At 37.7% G+C, this 19004-nt stretch overlaps 1 protein-coding gene across 1 annotated transcript in view; it reads left to right on the forward strand.

The window, feature by feature from the left end:
• PGR (progesterone receptor) overlaps window positions 1–11260 on the forward strand; it is a 32601-nt gene extending 21341 nt beyond the window's left edge. Inside the window, exons 6-9 of the mRNA XM_064409449.1 lie at window positions 1113–1257; window positions 4476–4606; window positions 7686–7843; window positions 9252–11260. Coding sequence (XP_064265519.1) covers window positions 1113–1257; window positions 4476–4606; window positions 7686–7843; window positions 9252–9407 — 590 coding nt within the window. The 3' untranslated portion in view covers window positions 9408–11260. The remainder of the gene's footprint in view (window positions 1–1112; window positions 1258–4475; window positions 4607–7685; window positions 7844–9251) is intronic.
• Window positions 11261–19004: the final 7744 nt, after the last annotated feature.

A 19004-nucleotide genomic window follows, 5' to 3' on the forward strand; every position in this document is an offset into this window, starting at 1 on the left:
CTATTATTTATTCATTTGATATAAAAAGGTTGTATATCTGCTTATTCTTTATTCTTCTTATTACTGAAATGAATTTTTGAAAGCAACAATGTAAAATTTTTATAAATAATACCAATTAGAACTAAGCAGCTCACAAACAGACTGGTAATGAGAAGTAACTGAATTTATGAAGATCCATAAATGGATTTAAAAAAAAAAAGATCCCTGTTATGTATGTATATGTGCTGTATGGTGATAGGGATCATCATGGCCATCCTGGGATATGTAGAAATCAATATATTGAGCAGAAAGCCTGGAAAATACAGTTTCATTTGAGCTCAGTTTGACACTTTGCTGCTGCAGGAAGCAGTAGTCTCAGTCACTGCTCTTCCCATTGCAGTTGACACTTAACACACCTCTCAAGTGAATTGATTCATCTCACTAAATGAGAAGAAAGTAAACCTTTTTTTTAGCCCTCTGTGTTTCCTGATGTCTTCATGAACTGAACTACTTCACTGAGGAGGAGCATGAGTGCCAAAGCTTGCTTGAAGGAGGTAACAGGACCATGCAGTGAGGAATGCTGCTTTTGGTGGCAGGAAGCTGTTAGTTTCACTCAGATAATTCGTGGCAGTCTTTAAATTTATCAAACAGCAAAAATGATCAAACATATCAAACACAAGCGCACAACTGAGTATGGTTCTGTTAAGCTGAATGGAAGAAAGATACTCATATATGGACATTTTTGTATGACAGCTACATCTTATGGTAAGAACACTGATGTTCAAGCTATTGACATTCAGTGAGAGTTGGTTACAGTGATCATGTTACAAACTGTCATATTTTTTACCAAAAGAAAAAGGGATGCATTCCTATCCTCTGAAACAGTCATTTTTGCTAAAATAAATTTTGGTGTGAACATTTCAAAATACTGGATGAGAGCAAAAAGCCAAGAGGTTAACTGTCAAAATAAGATAGGCAGCTATTACTCGGGCATTGGAGATCTACATCCCCAAAACTGCTTGTCTTTCTAGGTGTCCTCAGTTTGATAGCTCATATTTGTAAGCTCAAAACATCTACTTAGCTGCTGTCTAGATAAGAATTATGAAATATTTTATCTTTAATTTAATTTCCAGGTTTTCGGAATTTGCATATTGACGATCAGATAACCCTCATCCAGTATTCCTGGATGAGTCTAATGGTTTTTGCAATGGGATGGAGATCATACAAACATGTCAGTGGTCAGATGTTGTATTTTGCACCAGATCTGATTCTAAATGAGTAAGTAGAATGCTCCCATGAATAACATCTTGAACTTTTATGTGCCAATGGGAATGTGACTCCCTTGAAGCCAAGATTTCATTCATTACTTGTTCTGTTTCGAAATTAGTGGCCAATTCCTCTGACCATTTCAAAGTTCAGTATCTTTGGGAGGGGTTTTGTGGGAACCTCAACTATTCTGTGTACATGGTCAAGCAAAAGCAGTTCAAACAGAATTTTAATTATCTAAGAAAAAAAAAATCATGCTGTCAGAAGATTTCCATTAATCTGAATAAGTCATGAGTTAATGTTTACTAAATGGAACTGAGTATGGGGGTTTTTTTAGTTGTTTTTGTTTGGGTGGTTTTTGCAAATAGTTTGCCTAAAATCTAAATGCTCAGTAAAAAAACTACTTATCAAGTAGGAATTTTAATATCAAGGAAAAATTACATGAGACTGCTCTTTTCTGCTGGGGGATGGTAGGGGCTTTTTGGCTTGTATTTTTCTTCACTGTGCTGTTTAATTTAGATAATCATCATGTCAGTCTCTGTCAGTTTTCCAGCTCTGCAAATGAACATTGTCAGACTTTTAACTTTTTATTCTTTGGTTATAGTACATGGGAGGTTGCCAGGAATAGTAAAACATAATTTAATCCCCATATTTCCTTAATAAACTTTTCTCAGTTTTTTTTTTTTTTCTTTTTCTTAAAATACTAAAAGAACTGCTATGAAGCAAGCTGAAAGAAAAACAGGTGTTTTGTAAGACATATTGTTTAAGGATTAAGGGGTGGATTTGCAGAAGATCCAGACACCTGATTTTAAAATCTGTAGATGTGCAAGATCCTCCCAGTGAAGTTCTTTGTAGAAGATATTCAGCAGAGCCGACCCCATAGCTCCTGGCCTTTTCTCTTCCAAATCACTGTAAATCACTGTGAAGTTGTTGGGTAATGAATTCTTTCCTCTCCCATTTTTATTAATTGTGCGGTACAAATTGAAATACTTAGAAGTGATGAGATTGGCCAAGTTTCTGGCTGTATTGTTGTCCCAGCATAGTCTGATGCATCTTATGGTTACATTCAGAAGAAGCACAGTGAGATGGCTTTAAGCAATATTGTCATGTCTTGGAGTATCACCCCACTGCTGAGCTTGTGAAGAAGACTTTAAGTACTTTCTTTGGGAATGGTGTTGAGATTTATGAACCCTGATTTTAATCCACCAGAGAGAGTTTCTTATTGTCAACTCAAGATCATTTACGCTGGGTGCTGACAATATATTCGTCTCTTGGTTGTAGAACATCTCATCAGGGTCATACTAGAGATGTTATAAACAAAGAGATATAAAAAGTAACTGATGCACTGAATCACAGCTGCAACTATTTATTAGAAATAAGTTAGCTTTTAGGTCAGTAAAATGTAAACAGCTTTGCTATCTACAATGATGTCTAAGCTTGTACCTTCATGTTCACCTTAAGCAAGGGTAACTGCTGAACACTGCCAAAAAAAGTTAACTGTCCTGGTCATACATCCCTATGACTTTAGCTGAGCTGGACCAAACACTCTCTGGCTGCACTGTCAAACAGATAAGGAGTTTATATGCCTGAGAGGTGTCCCAGAAAAAGCCATTCATTAGCGGGTAGAGGTGATCCCTGACACGACTCATCATGTAGGAGTGCAGGCACTAATGCCAGAATCACAGGATTGTGTGCCTAGAGGTAGAAAGAGATAATGCAAAGTCCTTCCGAGGGGGCAATGCACACCATAGTTGTTTCATGTTGACAGTTGTTTCATGTTCATAATTGTTAGCCATGAAACCACAGTCCAAAGCTTGTGTTACAGCCAGTCTTATCATTTAGGTGAACTGAGTTGTTGTGCTTCTGAGGAAGAACATGTTTGGTAGCATCAATTTCAGACATAGAAAGCCAGTAGTGCTAGTTTGACCAAGATTTCTATGTATTAACACCCTACCAGGATTTACTGTTACTTGTGTTTTGCAGTGTCTCAAAATTTGACTAAGAACAACATTTAAGCTGCTATTGCTTTTCATAGAAAATAATTAGGAAGAGATGCTACCAAAAAGTAATAGAAAAGGAGATGTAAAGTAGATCTAGAAACAAGTCTATTCAGGTTTAAAAGATTAAATTTCTATGATTATGTCATTTAAGAGCTGGTACAAGATATCAGATGTTGAACAACATTGAAATAATTTTCATTCAAGCTGACAGCAACACTTTAAATAATAAGAAAAAATTCAGTGCAATGAAAAAGTCTTTTTAAAATGGAAAATAGCTTCTGTTTTGATTGCTGAGGTCACTACCTGCAGTCAGGTTGGAATGCTGATCTGAACCCCCTAGCAGGCGGGTGAGCAAACTTTAATCTTCCTGGTTTTGTACCTAATTCATCTGGATTGGGGTGCAACCTTATAAAATCAGTCCAAGATATTGGATCATCAGGTTAATATGCGATGAATTCAGTCTAGATTAGAAACTTTGTAATTCTACCATTACAGTCATTACAGTTGAAAATTATTCTCTGCTAAATATATGCTATAATATATACTCAATATACCAAAACCACAAAGAGAAAAGTGGTGCCAAAGTGCTGCAAAAACCCCGCAGTTTTATCTATTTCCTGTGTGATTTGTTACTTCTGTGAGAGTTTAGGAAAGGTTGTATTTAATGTATCTGTTTACTTAGCATGTAACATTTTTAACTGTTTCTTTAATGGCGTAGCATGCTACAAAGCAATGCCATTGCTGCTAAAAGTACCAGGCTGGAGTTGCTACAAAGTATTTTGATACAGACGTTTTGCAAAACCTAACAACAAGTTTTCTATAGACTCAGTTTAGTCTTCAGTTCTATGCTTTGAACTCTTTACGGATATACAAGAATCTATCAACTTCTAAAATAAGATAGTACTTCACATTATTCACTAGGATATTTTTAATTAGTAAAATCCCCTTATTTTTCGAGGTTAGCATTCAGCTTTGATAGTTTTTTGGTTTCTTTTCTGGACAATAGTAGCAGATTTAACATCCAAAATGATAGCACATTCATTACAGTAAAAAACAAGCACAGGAACATAAATAATCAGAAAATTGTTTATGTGTATAACCTCATCTTTAATTTTTGTAATGTGATAAACTGCTAACAAGACCTTTCTTTCAATCAGTTACTACTGGAGCCATTCTTCATCTTTGTTTTAATGGTTTTTAATTTATTTTTTTAACTTTTCTGGGTGTAAGACAGAGGATGAAAGAATCATCGTTCTATTCCCTGTGTCTATCCATGTGGCAACTCCCACAGGAATTTGTCAGACTTCAAGTTAGCCAAGAAGAGTTCCTGTGCATGAAAGCACTGTTACTTCTCAACACAAGTAGGTTCTTTTATTTCTTTGTAACACATCACTACTAAAAGAGTTTTGAACCATGTTAACTTGACAGTCACTAAGCTCTCTGGCTTAACAAATGGAAATGTCCTAGATGGCATGTTAGTATTCTAAGACTAAAAATTTTTTTTCTAGTGTTTATAACGAACAAAGAATTTGTGATTCATTATTGGTTTTATTGTGTATAAAGATACTGGGGAAATGTTGAATCTCTTTTGACATATGACTATACTGTGTTAAAAATTTTCAAAACAACTGTGCAGTATTTCTGCCTGGAAACATCAGTTCGAGTGACTCTACACAGATTTTAAAAACCCCAACCAAACCAAACCAAACTTAAAAGTATTAGAATATATTTAAAAATATTTAATAAATTATCAGGACTGAGGGCTTTATCTTGACCAAGATCTTAAAGCAGGTTTGCTCAACAGAATTAGGGAAGTGGCATGACAAACAATACTTGCATTTATTCAACTTTTTGTAGTTATAAATAAGTGAAGTTTAGCACAGATATAAACAAATGGAAATGTTTTTCTTTGGTTTGTTTCTCTGGAAACAAAATCCGTGGTCACTTAATTATACTCATCTTTTAAAGAATGCAGCATACAGCTGCATTCCCCTTTGCATAGGAAATGTGGTTGCTGATGAACTTTTCTTCCAAAATCTTTTCTGAAATATTAAAAGTTACATCTGCTGAGGCCATACTCGTTAGTTATGAATTCCCAAATAGAAAGTTTTAAAGTAGTACAGGTGCTGTTAGAAATGAGAATTAGCATTTTTGAAAAATATACTTGAAAGAATATAAAAGTTTGGTTCTCAACACACAATGGAGTCAGAGGGGAGATGTGCAAATCCTGCATGACCTGCTTCTTGATTTTACAAAGTAAATAATAAAAGTAAATAATATTTTTTTAAAATTACTTTTTTACAAAAAGTAACTGATAAGGAATTAAAATTTAGTCCATCTTAATCTGTACATGGCTGATATTTGCATAAACCCATTCTTAAAAAAAAACCCTGGTCTCAACAGAAAGTAAGTTTAAAAAGATTAAATTTAGTGCATATGAACATGGAAATTGCTAAAAGAATAGCAAAATGCCATACTCTCTGCTAAAGCAGTAAAGATAATGTGGATAAAAATCCTGATATAACTCCAGTTGCTTTGTTAGAATATGAATGTATTCCTATTTTAAATGTTTTCCGTTGTGTTTTCATCCCAGATAAACTCTCTTGTCTGTCTTCTGAAATTTCACTTAAATTTAGATAAATTTGTGACAATTCAGCTATCTCTGTTCCAGAAAGTTAATATCAAATTCAAAGAAGCATTACAGTGGTTGGTCCAATCCCTCTCCTTTCTGGGTGCATCAGTGTAACAGAATTCATCTGGTTACCTTTCTTTATCCACTGCATTGCACTCAGAAGCTATCTTTTAAGATGATATGTATATGCAAGAAATTACTTTAAAAAAAAAGTATTTCTACCTGTTCTGATGAGTTTTGCTTTTTGTTCTCTCCTGCATTTATTGTCTTATAGGAAAAAACAATTTGTCAGATGTTTGGGAAAAGGAACACACCTAACAGTTGTTGCTGAGACATTTAGTAACCATTTGGTACTGTATAAATATAATTCCATAAAAGCATTTTCAAAAAACTATATAACCTTCTTGTTGTTGTTCTAAGGTGTTTTAAGACTACTTTTATTTTAGTCATGATGTTCATCTTAATCCACTTCAGTTGTGAAAGTACAGCCATTTCAATCTTTTGTGTACTAACAGTAAATCAAGTCTAATCCTTTAGTCTCTCATTGTGTCTTCTGTTCAATTTATTATTCAGATGAACTGTTTTTGACATTTTTAGATAATTCCAAAGAAACATAATTTGAAATAAACTGGGTGTCAGTCTGGATAAATTTCTATTTTTGAATGGACTCCCAGCCTAAATTTTAATATTATATTTGACTTGCAGTTGAGTTGGCTGAGGCTTAAATATAATGCTTTACAGACTTCTAATTTAAAGGAATTTCTAAATCTTGTTACATAAGATTTTGGCTCAGTTCATGCCACTGAAGCATACTCATTCTTGACATATGTTCAGGGGAATGGAGCAGCTCAAATAGATAGCTACAAGAAACTTTTTGTTGTTAAGCAGGAATGTGACTATTTTTTTCAGAATTCAGAGGAAAAAGGCTGTTCATTGATGGAAGATACCTTCAAAATTAATTTGCAGGGGAAGTATAAAGACTTAATTGCTGGTTTAGAGATGTAAGTCAAGGATAGCTTCCATCTAGCCCTGAACTCCATCACAGTCATCTTATATGAAAGCATTCCTTAGTTGTCTATAGAACTGCTGTTAAGAAATGTCCAGAATCATCCAGGCTTTGAAAATTAAGGTATTCTTTTTCCATGACACATCACTAGCAGCCACTAACAGGTTCTTTTCTCAGTGTTCTCTCCATGTCCTCATTTTGATTCTCACACCTGACCTTTAAGAGAAGAGGGAGTTCAACCAATTTCTCCTCCTTGCTCATTTTTCTAAAAAGCTGTTCACCTTTAAGTCTCTGATCGGTTCTGTTAAGAGGAAGCGGTTCAAACAGGAGGTCTGAGCCCTGACAGCTTTACTGTCTGCACTACTTTAGAGATGTTAGTTCATTCCTTGACTCCATTTTAAAGCACTCCAGCTAGATCTCTCTACCAAAAATTCGCTGTGAAGAGGGCAGACCCTCAGCAGTAAACATGGATCAGTCCAAAACATGTTTCCTCAAAGGCAGGAGTGGTTCTTTAAGCCATTTTTTTTTTCCCAGCAAATACATGTAACTGAAGCTTAGGGATCTTTTTAGACATAAGGCAATTAGCAAAATGAACTTTGCTGAATGATTGCTCCTGGTATACCCTTTTTACTAATTGTATCACTGGTTTGGGAGTAACTTTTGAATGGGAAGACGTACCTGGCACATAATAATGAATTGCACTGTACAGCATGAAATGCTGTAAATTTTTCCTGGACTTGAAATTTCATTGCCTTCAGAGTAAATTGTAGCCCATCTGGTTTATTTTTGGGGTTTTTTTTAGTTCCTTTGGAAGGTCTAAGAAGTCAAAGCCAATTTGATGAGATGAGAACAAGTTACATCAGAGAACTGGTGAAGGCAATTGGTTTGCGCCAGAAAGGCGTTGTGGCCAACTCACAGCGTTTCTATCAACTTACAAAACTGATGGATTCCATGCATGATGTAAGTTTATTTGTTAATGCTTTCTGCTCTTTATGTAAGAAGGAATTTCTTAACAGTAATTGTATGGAAGGGAGTTGTCACCATTGCTAAACAGCAGAAGAACACAAAAAAAATCCTTTATTGTGTATATTTATGTGAATAGATAGCTATATACATCAGTATATGTATTGTGCACATATTTTATGGTATACAATATTGAATTATTTTTGAAACATGCACTGGAGTGCTACGGATTTTTTTTTTAGTTTTTGGTAACATAACCATACAATTGTGGGCTTTGGTAGGGGTGGTGTATATGTGTGTGTGAGCACATGTATACTTGTTCAGGAAAATAGTGTGAGGAAGAGGCAATTCAAGTTGCAAAGTCAGATTACTAAGAATTAGTGAAGGGCAACCAAAACTGGCTTTGCAACCTTAGTTCAACTGGTTTTATGTAGATATTCTATACCACTTTTTCAGTATCTGGCTGGGTTTGAAAATTGAGTAATCTTTGATAATTCTAGATACCATGCCCTAGACACTTTTGAACTCAATATTGGTTGTGAGGAACTCCTAAGGAGTTCAAGGTGGACAGGATCTTTGCATCTTTGTGTTCTTCAGAACTCAGCAAATCTGCATTTTATTTTAATTCAATCTCTTCCTTTTAAATGCATACATTGAAATAACCTGTGAGGAAGAGAAAGAGGGAGGGAGGCTTGCTGCAAAATAACAAAGTGATGTTTGATCCGTGGAATATCTTCATTCAAGTCCTGTTTCAGCTCAGGCTGATAAAGTGATGGGAGATGCAATGAAAAGAAAAATCATCACACTGGAGAGATTGTGTAATGTTAAAGCTAAGGTAGCAGAAATAGTCTGATGTTTAACAACATATTGGTCACTGGTCTGAAATAAAAATTGGAACCTCTCAGAGAGGCTAGATGAGATGTAATAATCACATGTTGAGCAGTTGCTTTCAAGGGATGAGAGTCTGTGAAGTTCAGGTTTGCAGCATACACAGATATGATCATAGTGAAAACCATACAAAGCTCACAGGTAAGTAGTAAAGCTACCTCTGAGAGCAGTGTTTAAATAGCAGGTAGTGACCCAAGCACACACATGAGTGTGCGAATAAGATGAATGGTTGAAAGCTTGTTAAGTAGTTGCCATTGTTCATCACATGTGTCTTGAATGAGGGTGATAATACTTTGTAATATTAGTGAAGCAGTGGTTTTATATGACTTGCCATAGCTATATGTATGGTTTTTGCCATTAATAGGATCTGAGAAGTACCCTCATTACTGATTCAAGAAAGGACAGGGTAAGGTATAGAATTATGTGAGCTGATGAATGTATAAGTGATTGACAGCATGTTTATGTGGCTGCATTTCTGCTAGCCTGATTGATCATGTTTGTATTTTATCAAATCCAGCTGGTGAAACAGCTCCATCTCTTCTGTTTGAACACATTTCTCCAGTCCCGTGCACTGAGCGTTGAATTCCCTGAGATGATGTCAGAGGTGATTGCTGCACAGCTACCCAAGATTCTAGCAGGGATGGTGAAACCTCTTCTCTTTCACAAGAAGTGAAATGTCTTTTCTCTTATCACAGAGATGATACCTGGGTCATTTTTTGTTTGTTTATTTTGGTCAAGATTTTGAAATGTTAGGACTTCAGCATATTTGACATACTTACCCTGCCGACTGCTTTATACTTGTAACATACACAAGCCATTCAAGCTTGATGTACATATTGTGAGTTCCTGATTCCTTAACTGCAAAAATCACAACAGTCATAAGAAATGTTTTGTAAACTTGTCTAAGCTGCTTTTTAGATATGCATATGAATGAAAGTGAATAGACTTTCCAGATTTCTAGCAACAGTTACACATTTTTCTTACACATTGCACACTCTTGAATTTCTGGTATGACACGGTGCAAAATTTTTACTTTAGCACATTGTGTGCATGGGTATATGTGGGCACATGAATAATGTAAGATTTTGGAGGAATTAAAATAAATATTGCCCACATTTTCTTATGGATATTTTACTTTTTATTACTGCAATGCCATCAGAAATAAATAATGTGCTAGGCACACAGTATACTTTCATACTCTCATCTGTGGTCATGTTGCATTGAAACTCTTAATCCAGCATACTGTTTTCTGCATCATTCAGTGGAGCTCTTCTTCAAAAATCAGAGAGTTTAGGAAAATTCCAGTGTGTATTACACCAGAAGTAATGTGTTTGCAAACCCACTAAGCTTTGGTTTGTGTCTATTTTTCCTTAAAAGTTCAGCACTTACTAAAGCTAAATCACTTAGCTGTAATCCTAAATTCATCAACTCTTACATTCTGTATTTCAGAAGCTTTAAATAGAGATGTTTTCACTGACTACAACTCTTAATAGTCTTAGTGTTTTGAATTCCAATGCTGAACACTCAATCAGCCATTAGCATCAAATTATAGTGAGATCAGATGCAAAAAGAAATGGAAAATATGACTGCAAACATTTTGATACACATCAGACTCATTTCAGTATGATTTGGTGAAGCTACATATTTTCTATTTTAAAAGCACACCATTATAAATGGGGTAACTGTAAAAAAGGAATTGGACTCAATTAGCTTTATACATTCAAGAAGAATTACATGTTTTACCATAGAAATGAATATTCAACTCAAAAATTATAATGTGGTGTTGTTTGTTACTTTGATATGGTTATGAAGCAACTCATGCATTTAAGGCAGTAAGTTGTAGATATATTCAAACAACAGAGAAACAGATAAATCTGAAGAAGAATTTATGAGTCTATTAAAACACAATAAATTTTGCCAGTCATTACAAATGATACATAAACATAGGAAATGGCGAGTCTTGCCTGGATACTTCTGGCCTAATGCTTTTGCTTTTGTCCATGGCTTTTAGCTGTCCTCATTGTGTGGCTGTGTCCTGCTGGTGATGTGTAGCTTGGTCTGTACAGACATATCCTTGTCACATGAACAAAGGCCCCTGGGATGTTAGTTCAGTATCCCCGGCTAAATCAGGGTGCCCCTCATTAAAAGTATAAGTGATGTTGCTTGTTGGTAAAAATTACATCTTGGTTCTTGAAAAAACTGTGGACAACTGACAAGTATAGGAATGTCTCAAGGTGTCCTTACTGGTCATAATTTCCTAAAGCAAACAAAGAAGAATCTACATTACAGCTGGGAATAAGAGCATTTTTGAGATCCCCACAAAGCAGTACAAAATCCACTAGAGCTGATGCAAATGTGTGACCCTAGATAAAGTGGTATAGACAGACTTTTGTGTTAGTTGACTAGGTTTGTAATTTCTAACTGCCCAGAAAAGCAATGTCTTTGATATTCCATACAGTCTGACTTTTAACTGTCATCCTTAAAGCAATTATGTTTTAATAAATAGCACAAAATTCTTTATTTCTACATCCTGACTTTTTTTTTCTTTATTTTGTGTTTGCATTCAGTAACTGTGATTTTCAGTAAAAAATCCATTTCAATCATTTTACTTTCATGTAACAACAGTATTTCCATGCATTCTCGTGGAATTGAAGTATTGCTGCGATTTACCACCGAGTAAGCAGACCATCTATGTTACTGTTTAGATGAAACTGATAAGAGAAACTTCCCACACTAAAAATTACTCCTCATCACCCTAATTTTGAAATTAGATGTCAGATCAGGCAGCATGTTTGCCTTAGGAATGCATGAATCTGGCTGCATCTGCATTTTACTCAATCCCTAAGTGGCTGACATGTCACCGTGTCCCATAAACATGGCAGATTAGTCTGAAATGCACTATATTTCCCTCAAAGGCATAATGAAAAAGCAAGAAAAGCTACCTTTTGGGAATAGTTAACACAGCTTAAAAACATTCCCAAACTGTATTTCTAAAAGACCTCTAACTCACAGAAAAAAATTCCCAAAAGTTTGTGGCCATGATGAATTCAGTACACAAGATAGAATGATTGGGTAGTTGTGTCTGCTGTAAGTCTAGAAGTCCTGTGATCATTTTGTAATTGTCTGAAGTTTGAAAAATATTCTAGTTATAAACCCAGATTATAAAATGGCCTTCAGTGTCCATTTTGATATTGTCATTTGCTCTGGTTTACATAGAGACCGTGATCAGTGGAAAAGGACTTGGGGGTGCTGGTTGACAGCAGCTGAAGATGATCCAGGATGTGCCCAGGTGGCCAAGAAGGCCGATGCCATCCTGGCCTGGGTCAGCACTGGTGTGGCAGCAGGAGCAGGGCAGTGACCGTCCCCCTGTACCCAGCACTGCTGAGGCCACAGCTCCAATCCTGTGCTCAGCTCTGGGCCCCTCACTGCAGGAAAGGCATTGAGGGGCTGGAGCATGTCCAGGGAAGGGCAACGGAGCTGGGGAAGGGTCTGGAGCACAAGTGCTGTGGGGAGCAGCTGAGGGAGCTGGGGGTGTTCAGCCTGGAGAAAAGGAGGCTCAGGGGGACCTCATCACTCTCTGCAGCTGCCTGACAGGAGGGTGCAGCCAGGTGGGGTCTGGGGTTGACCTCTTCTCCTGGGTAACAACTGACAGCAGGAGAGGACATGACTTCAAGCTGTTCTTGAGGAAATTCAGGTTGGATATCAGGAAGAATTTCTTCATTGAAAGGGTAGTTAAGCATTGGAAGGGGCTGCCCAGGGAAGTGATGAAGTCACCATCCCCTTCAAGAAATGACTGGACTTACTTCTATGGTTTAGTTGACAAGGTGGAGATCAGTCAAAGCTTGGACTCAATGATCTTGGCAGGTCTTTTCCAAACTAAATGATTCTGATTCTATGAACATTGATCAACACACCTGATTTCTTCCTTCCCTACAGAAATTTTGTGTACTATGACTTTCCAACCCTGCAGCAATGTTCAGAGAGCCATTGCTTGATTTTTTTTACTGAGTACAAGGTTTTATTTTTGTATATGATTATGTCCTTTAATAGTTTTTTAAAGAGCAAAGCATTTTGGACCTGAGCTTTACAGATAGGTCTAAATAGACATCTTTTAGTGCTTCTCAATATATTGAGTAAGGCAGAACACTGGATCTTATGGTGTGTTTATATACTAGGAATAAGAGGTTTCAGCAGATGGATTTTTTTTCTTTTCTGACATTTAGGATGTGCCTGATTACATTTTAAAGCTATGAAAGCTGTTGTATTAATTATAAAGCTTGCCAGCCATTTTCTATAGGCTTTTGTTTCAAGCTAAGACTAAAAGTTCTTCATGCACTGAATAATGCAGGCTGTGCCTGAAGCGAAGTCTCTCTTCCTCTGTACAGTTGAGGTTTTTTTGACCAAAGCCCTTCAGCATTACCTTCTGTTGGTGCTTGAATGAAGCAAACAAACCAACCCATTATGTTATCCTTTGAGCTCTGCTGCTGTGATTCAGCTCTGTACAGATATTACAGGTATTATTTACAGTTTTTAAATAGTGTTTTGGAGGTCGAGGTGCCTGGCCATGGCAGCTCACCTGTGTTTGGAAAGCTGAGACCTCCAGTCCCTGCAAGCTGTTCTCCTTGTCTATGAGCTGCTCCACAGTTGTGCTTGCTGTGGTCCAAGAAACATTAAAGATCAAGCACTTGGCTCATGTTTTGAAAGATCTCAGCTGTATCTACAGTTGGGACCAGCCTTTAGGGGTGGAGGGATGTGAATTCCTTAAAACCTAGTCCATGGACAGAGGTAAATGTGGTCTGAGAAGCTTTCAGTTGATTTCATGGCACTTTGAAATGGCCTGGTTATTTGTATGCATAATAAACAAACATAATTTCTGATCTGCAGCTGTTTCTTCAGCTGCACTGCAGTTAAGCTTTCTTGCGCTATATGTGCAACACTGAAAGCGAGACTTAAATTTGTTTTTTCTGACAGCCAGTGCCTTGTTTGTACCCTAGCTGGGTTTTTTTCTTTCTTTTCAAGTAGGTCTCTATCCATTACCTTTGTTGGGAAGGTGAGCTGCTTTCCTGTGTTCTTGCCTACACCCAAATATTCATCTCAGTTACCAGTGATGTGTCAGTAGCAGGAACAGCAGGGATCCTACAGGAATCTTTCCTTTCCCTCCTTTCCTCCCTGCCCAAATTTAAGGTTGGTTTATCTGCAGAGCAGGAGAGGATGGGGCTGCACTCCACCCATGCAGTGCAATTCCAAGCACACATTTCTTGCCTTACATGCTGTTTGTGGCAGGCTGACCTTTCTTTCCTTCCGAGAAGTCAGTTTGCAGCCACAGAGCTAATATCCAAAGCCCTCCCAACTTTCCAGGGCTCGGAAGCCTGTGAGCATACTGCCAGGCTGGACTGTCAGCATTGCTGGATTTATTGGTTTGTACTGCTTTGTGTCATGGTGACCTGACTCAAACAGAGATTTGCTTTCAGTTTAGTTCTCTTTTTCCCTTGGAAGATGAAAAGGAAAAAAGAGCTCTAATATTTTTTGGGGGTTTTTTTGGTTTAAAATTTACTTTTTTTTTTTTTTCAACAAATGCTATTAATTTATTAGATTGACATTATTTGCATGCAGAATGGTACTGTAGCTTCTCAGATGCTTGGACAAGAACATGCAGTAAAAGGTGACTGCACAGATATTAATAACGAAGTTAAAATTTATCTGTCTGTTTACCTTAAAGAGAATATAAATAACCCACAGAAAATAGTCTTTAAGTGCTGTTGGAACTATGCAGTAATTGAGTAACTTCAAATACATGAGCAGTGCTGCTCCCTTGATGATTTTTCTTGCTTACATTCAGGAATTGTTTTCCCTGGGTTGAGCCAACAGTTCTCTGTATGGGGCATTGAAGCATATATAGAGGACATCAGAGAGTGGTGAGCTTTCATTTAATTCTAGTGTATCCTTTAAAACTGGCAACATATCAATTTCTTGCTGGTGTGGAGTGGGCTCATTATAAAAATACCATCACGAGCCTTTTAGTCATAGACCATGCTTTTCTGACCATGAAAACTATGTTACCTTTTCACCTCTATGGGTACAATAGTTTCACCAATTTAACGTTCAGACATATCAGTGAGGAAGTTCTCACAGTGTCATTTAAATAGTCTCACTCTATTGCATTTTCCCACACTCAATTCAAATACCTACCCAGCCAGTTCATGACTAAAATCTCCTTTTCCTTTGTGGAGAAAAAGAATAAATCATTGTCAGGAAATCAGAACACTGCATCACTGAGCTTCAAACAAGGAGCTAGACTAAATGAAAAGCAGGTAGGGAGCATAACAATCACCTTTGACATCGCATCAGAAATAACTGGGCAGAGAAGTACAGAGACTTTTGTGTTATACAGGTGAGATTTTTAGGAGCATCACCATAAATTGCTCATTCCAGGGATGTACAGTTCTCTCAGAGGCCTATTTTGCATATGGTGGATGGGAATATAGCAATGCTCTTACACTTCATACCCTGTATTGTTGGGTGATGTCCAGTGTGGGACTCTAATCTGCGGTATCTCCAACTGAGAACAATGCTCTCACCATGGTGCTGCCCAAAGAAACTGATTTATTCTGGCAGGCCTGTCTTGGCTATATGGAGCTTGAATAGGGGAAGCACCAAACCAACATGTGCATGGCAGTATGAATCCACAAAGGTGTGAATGTGATCTTACTGAGAGTATTGAAAAAGAAACACCTGGCCACCTGCAATTAATATGTTCCCAACCATTTCCCTAGATTCCAGCAACATTCCTAAGAGTAAAACATGGATTTTGATGGCCATGTAGGCATATTCTGTTGTAGACAAAGGACAAGACACTTGACAAAAATTTACTTCTATTAAATAGAAAAAACTATGACATGATGCTGTCAGGACAGGCTCTCAGCTCGCCTATGGGGCAGTGCACACAATGGATGGGAATATCATCTTTTGGGGCTGTCATCACCACACATCAGGCATTGGTCAGCTGAGGATGTCAAGGCTTTTCATTTGAAAATTTAGATGTTTTGTATCCTAAAGCTCAGCTTACAGTACATTTCTTACACATTCACTTAATTTTACACACTCTAATCCCCAATTGCTGTTACAAGCAGGTCCTAGTGATGGCTACACCCAGCTTAGGTTTTACTGGGAGATAGAAACTGCTTCCCTTTCTCAAGCTTCAAAATACAGGTCATGTGTTGATTTGGCTGCCCACAGCCAAGAGGTTGCACAAATCTGACATTAGAAAAAAAACCAAACAAAAACCCAAAAAGAAGTCCAAACATCTGACATTTTGGAAATACTACTTAAAGAGGTTTTCCACTTAACATATCCTTAAAGCATTCCCTGAAGACAGACATTAATTTTAAGAAAAACTACATGACAGAGAAAAGCACAGAGAAAAGCTGGGCACTCCTGGAATGCATGATCTTTTGAAGTTTCTGAATTTCTTATGGCCTCTAAATCCCAGTTCCCACATTTGTGAAACATTTATTTTCCCCTCCTTTCTGTGCCTTCAACACACCTAATTTTCCCTATGGGTTTCTTGGATGTGTAATACATTAACACTTTGTAGAGTCTTTGTAATCCTTAATGGAAAAAATCTATAGAAAGACAAATAATCCTTAACTTTGAGACATCTTTGGACTGATGTTCATATTTCTCTGTATTTAACATTCAGGATCCTGATAGATAAAATTTATGCTTTGCTGCTATTGTTTTTATTTTTGGAAAAAAAGACTTGTATAAGATTTCTGTATTTTCCTCTTGAGGAGCTTTCATCTCTATATTTGTACAACTGAAATAATAGCTTCAAATATTTTTGCAAAGGTGTTGTCTAGCTCCATTGTGTCATGTCCAATAAACTGGGGATGTGCGTGCTTTGTAGTAGTATGAGAAGTGTTTAACTCTTCAGTAGATGTACAAAAATCCATTAGACTGAGTAGAAGCTAAAGCTGCAGAATGACACTGCTGTCACTGGACATGGGGCTGCAGCTTCCAGAACCAGGCTGGTGGAGTCAATTGTGCTGCAGTCCTACAGAGCAGCTGCTGGGAGGCAGATTTTGGGGAGAGTACTTTGGCAGCTCCAGCTTAGAGATAATACACATTGATAAGTCACTGAGTTGAAATCTGTATGGCTGGGAAAGGGTAGGGTGGGGGGCAGAATTGTCTTCCATATTTTTTGCCATTCAAACCCTCCACAAGACAGGACACAATAAAACCTTATTTAATTATTTATTTATATCTTTATTTATTCTTACATGGAAGGTTGTGACTTTAATCAAAACTGAAGCAGTCAAACTGCCAGCCTATAGAGGCATCAAAATAAGTTACAAAGCATTCCTGATCTCCTGGCATAAACACATACAAAGGGAACGTTTATTAAAAATCCTTCCCTGCAGTGCAGAAGATCCAAGCACAGCAGCACTAGCAAGAGGTGCTGATGTGGAAGCAGAAGCCGTGGCACTGTGGAAGAGGTGCTGATGTGGAAGCAGAAGCTGTGGCACTGTGGAAGAGGTGCTGATGTGGAAGCAGAGGCTGTGGCACTGAGGAAGAGGTGCTGGCACGGTGCTGCTGGTCCAGATCAGCAAGAATGCACCTGAGTAGAGGCACCATTAGCACAGCAATCTACACATTGGGTAATCATTAATTTGTAACTATTTAAAAGCCAGGGATTCAGAATAAATTGTCCCCAGACTTTACAGAAGTGGTCCACACCTAAAGCTGGAGCTTTCTGCTGCCAGAATGGTGAGTGCCAGGTCTGCCCTCTGACGTGCAAGCTGCAGCACAGTGCAGGATGCGTCCATCCACCATCTGTCCATCCACCCTGGGATCCTCATTCATGGGGAGAAGAGCTTTTCTTGTTCCTGGTCATTGACCTGGACTGGTGCAACCTTTCCTTGGCTGCACCAACAGGGCACATCACCCCTGGCTTTTAAGGAACTGACTCCAGTGCTCAGGTGATCCTTCCTTCATCCTTAACGTGTTCCACTTCCCACCTCACTGCCTTGTGATGTGGTGTGCAACAGGCAAGGAGTGGGACCTGCAGCCTGGTGAGGGGCACAGACAGAATGGCAGGGAAATGCCAGGTGTCCTCCATCAACAGGAGAGACCACCCCCCTCCTTTCCTGTCCAAGGAAATACTGTAAAAAAACTGGACTGCTGGTTTAGATGTCACCCCTTTCTAAGGATGTGCTGCAGTGTTAGTGTGCCCTCAGAGAAAGATTAGTCATGCCAACAATGCCAATACTCATGGACATCATTTCCACATAATACAGAACATCTTGAAAGTGATGTTGCAGTTTCATTTCTGAATGTCCTCATTCTTGTCAATTGATATGCTGGATGTTACCAGTGCTCCGTGTACACATCACAAACAGTTTGACTGCACTGGAACTTACCACACAGATGATTCATTTCCAAATTAATTTAGTTTTAAGCATTCCATGTTTAAAACAAGTGGGGAAGGCATTTAGTCAGTACAAAAATACATTAATTTCTTTTAGTTCTGTTAGCAGATAGCACACAGAACATAATCGTAAAGCCTTTGATACACTTCAACTTCAAGGTGTCAAAGTGAAAGAATGTGGTCCTACTTAAATATGCATTCAGTGGAGCACATCTGCATTAGTACCTTTATTTAGGCCCCAATTATTTATATACACAATGATGTTTCTCAGGATTGAGTGGAATGGCTTTGTGTGTGCATATATATATCTATATGCATGTATGTATCTCTATACATCTCTATATCTATCTGTCTATCTATCTATCTATCTATCTATCTATCTATCTATCTATCTATCTATCTAATCTGCTGTGTCCCAATTTCCCAATTCAGCCTCAATGCACACCTCTTTTGCTCAAGGATAGCTTGGGGTTGTATTCTTTTTAATAGACATAGTAATAGAAGGTTATAAAGAATAAAATAAGATTACTCATTATTTGACATAGGATGTCTAAGCCCTTTGAGGTAGAAGGTTTTGCTATAACCTTTAGCAGACAACAGTCCCCCTAAATGAGATGGGATTTTTATTGTGACATCTCAGACTCCATAATGATGCAGATGCTCTCGAGCCTGACTCATTTCTGCCCAGCACAGTGAGCTTCCTCTTAAACACACTAACGAGTAAAGCAATAATCACTGCCTGCTCATAGGGAAGGCAGTGCTGGCATTTTGTGATTATCTAAATGAAAGAAAGAAGTGGTGTCAGAGATGCTTCCGTGCGGGAATTCAGATGAAACCATCATT

Source organism: Passer domesticus, chromosome 2, assembly GCF_036417665.1.
Source record: "Passer domesticus isolate bPasDom1 chromosome 2, bPasDom1.hap1, whole genome shotgun sequence".
Taxonomy (NCBI): Eukaryota; Metazoa; Chordata; class Aves; order Passeriformes; family Passeridae; genus Passer; species Passer domesticus.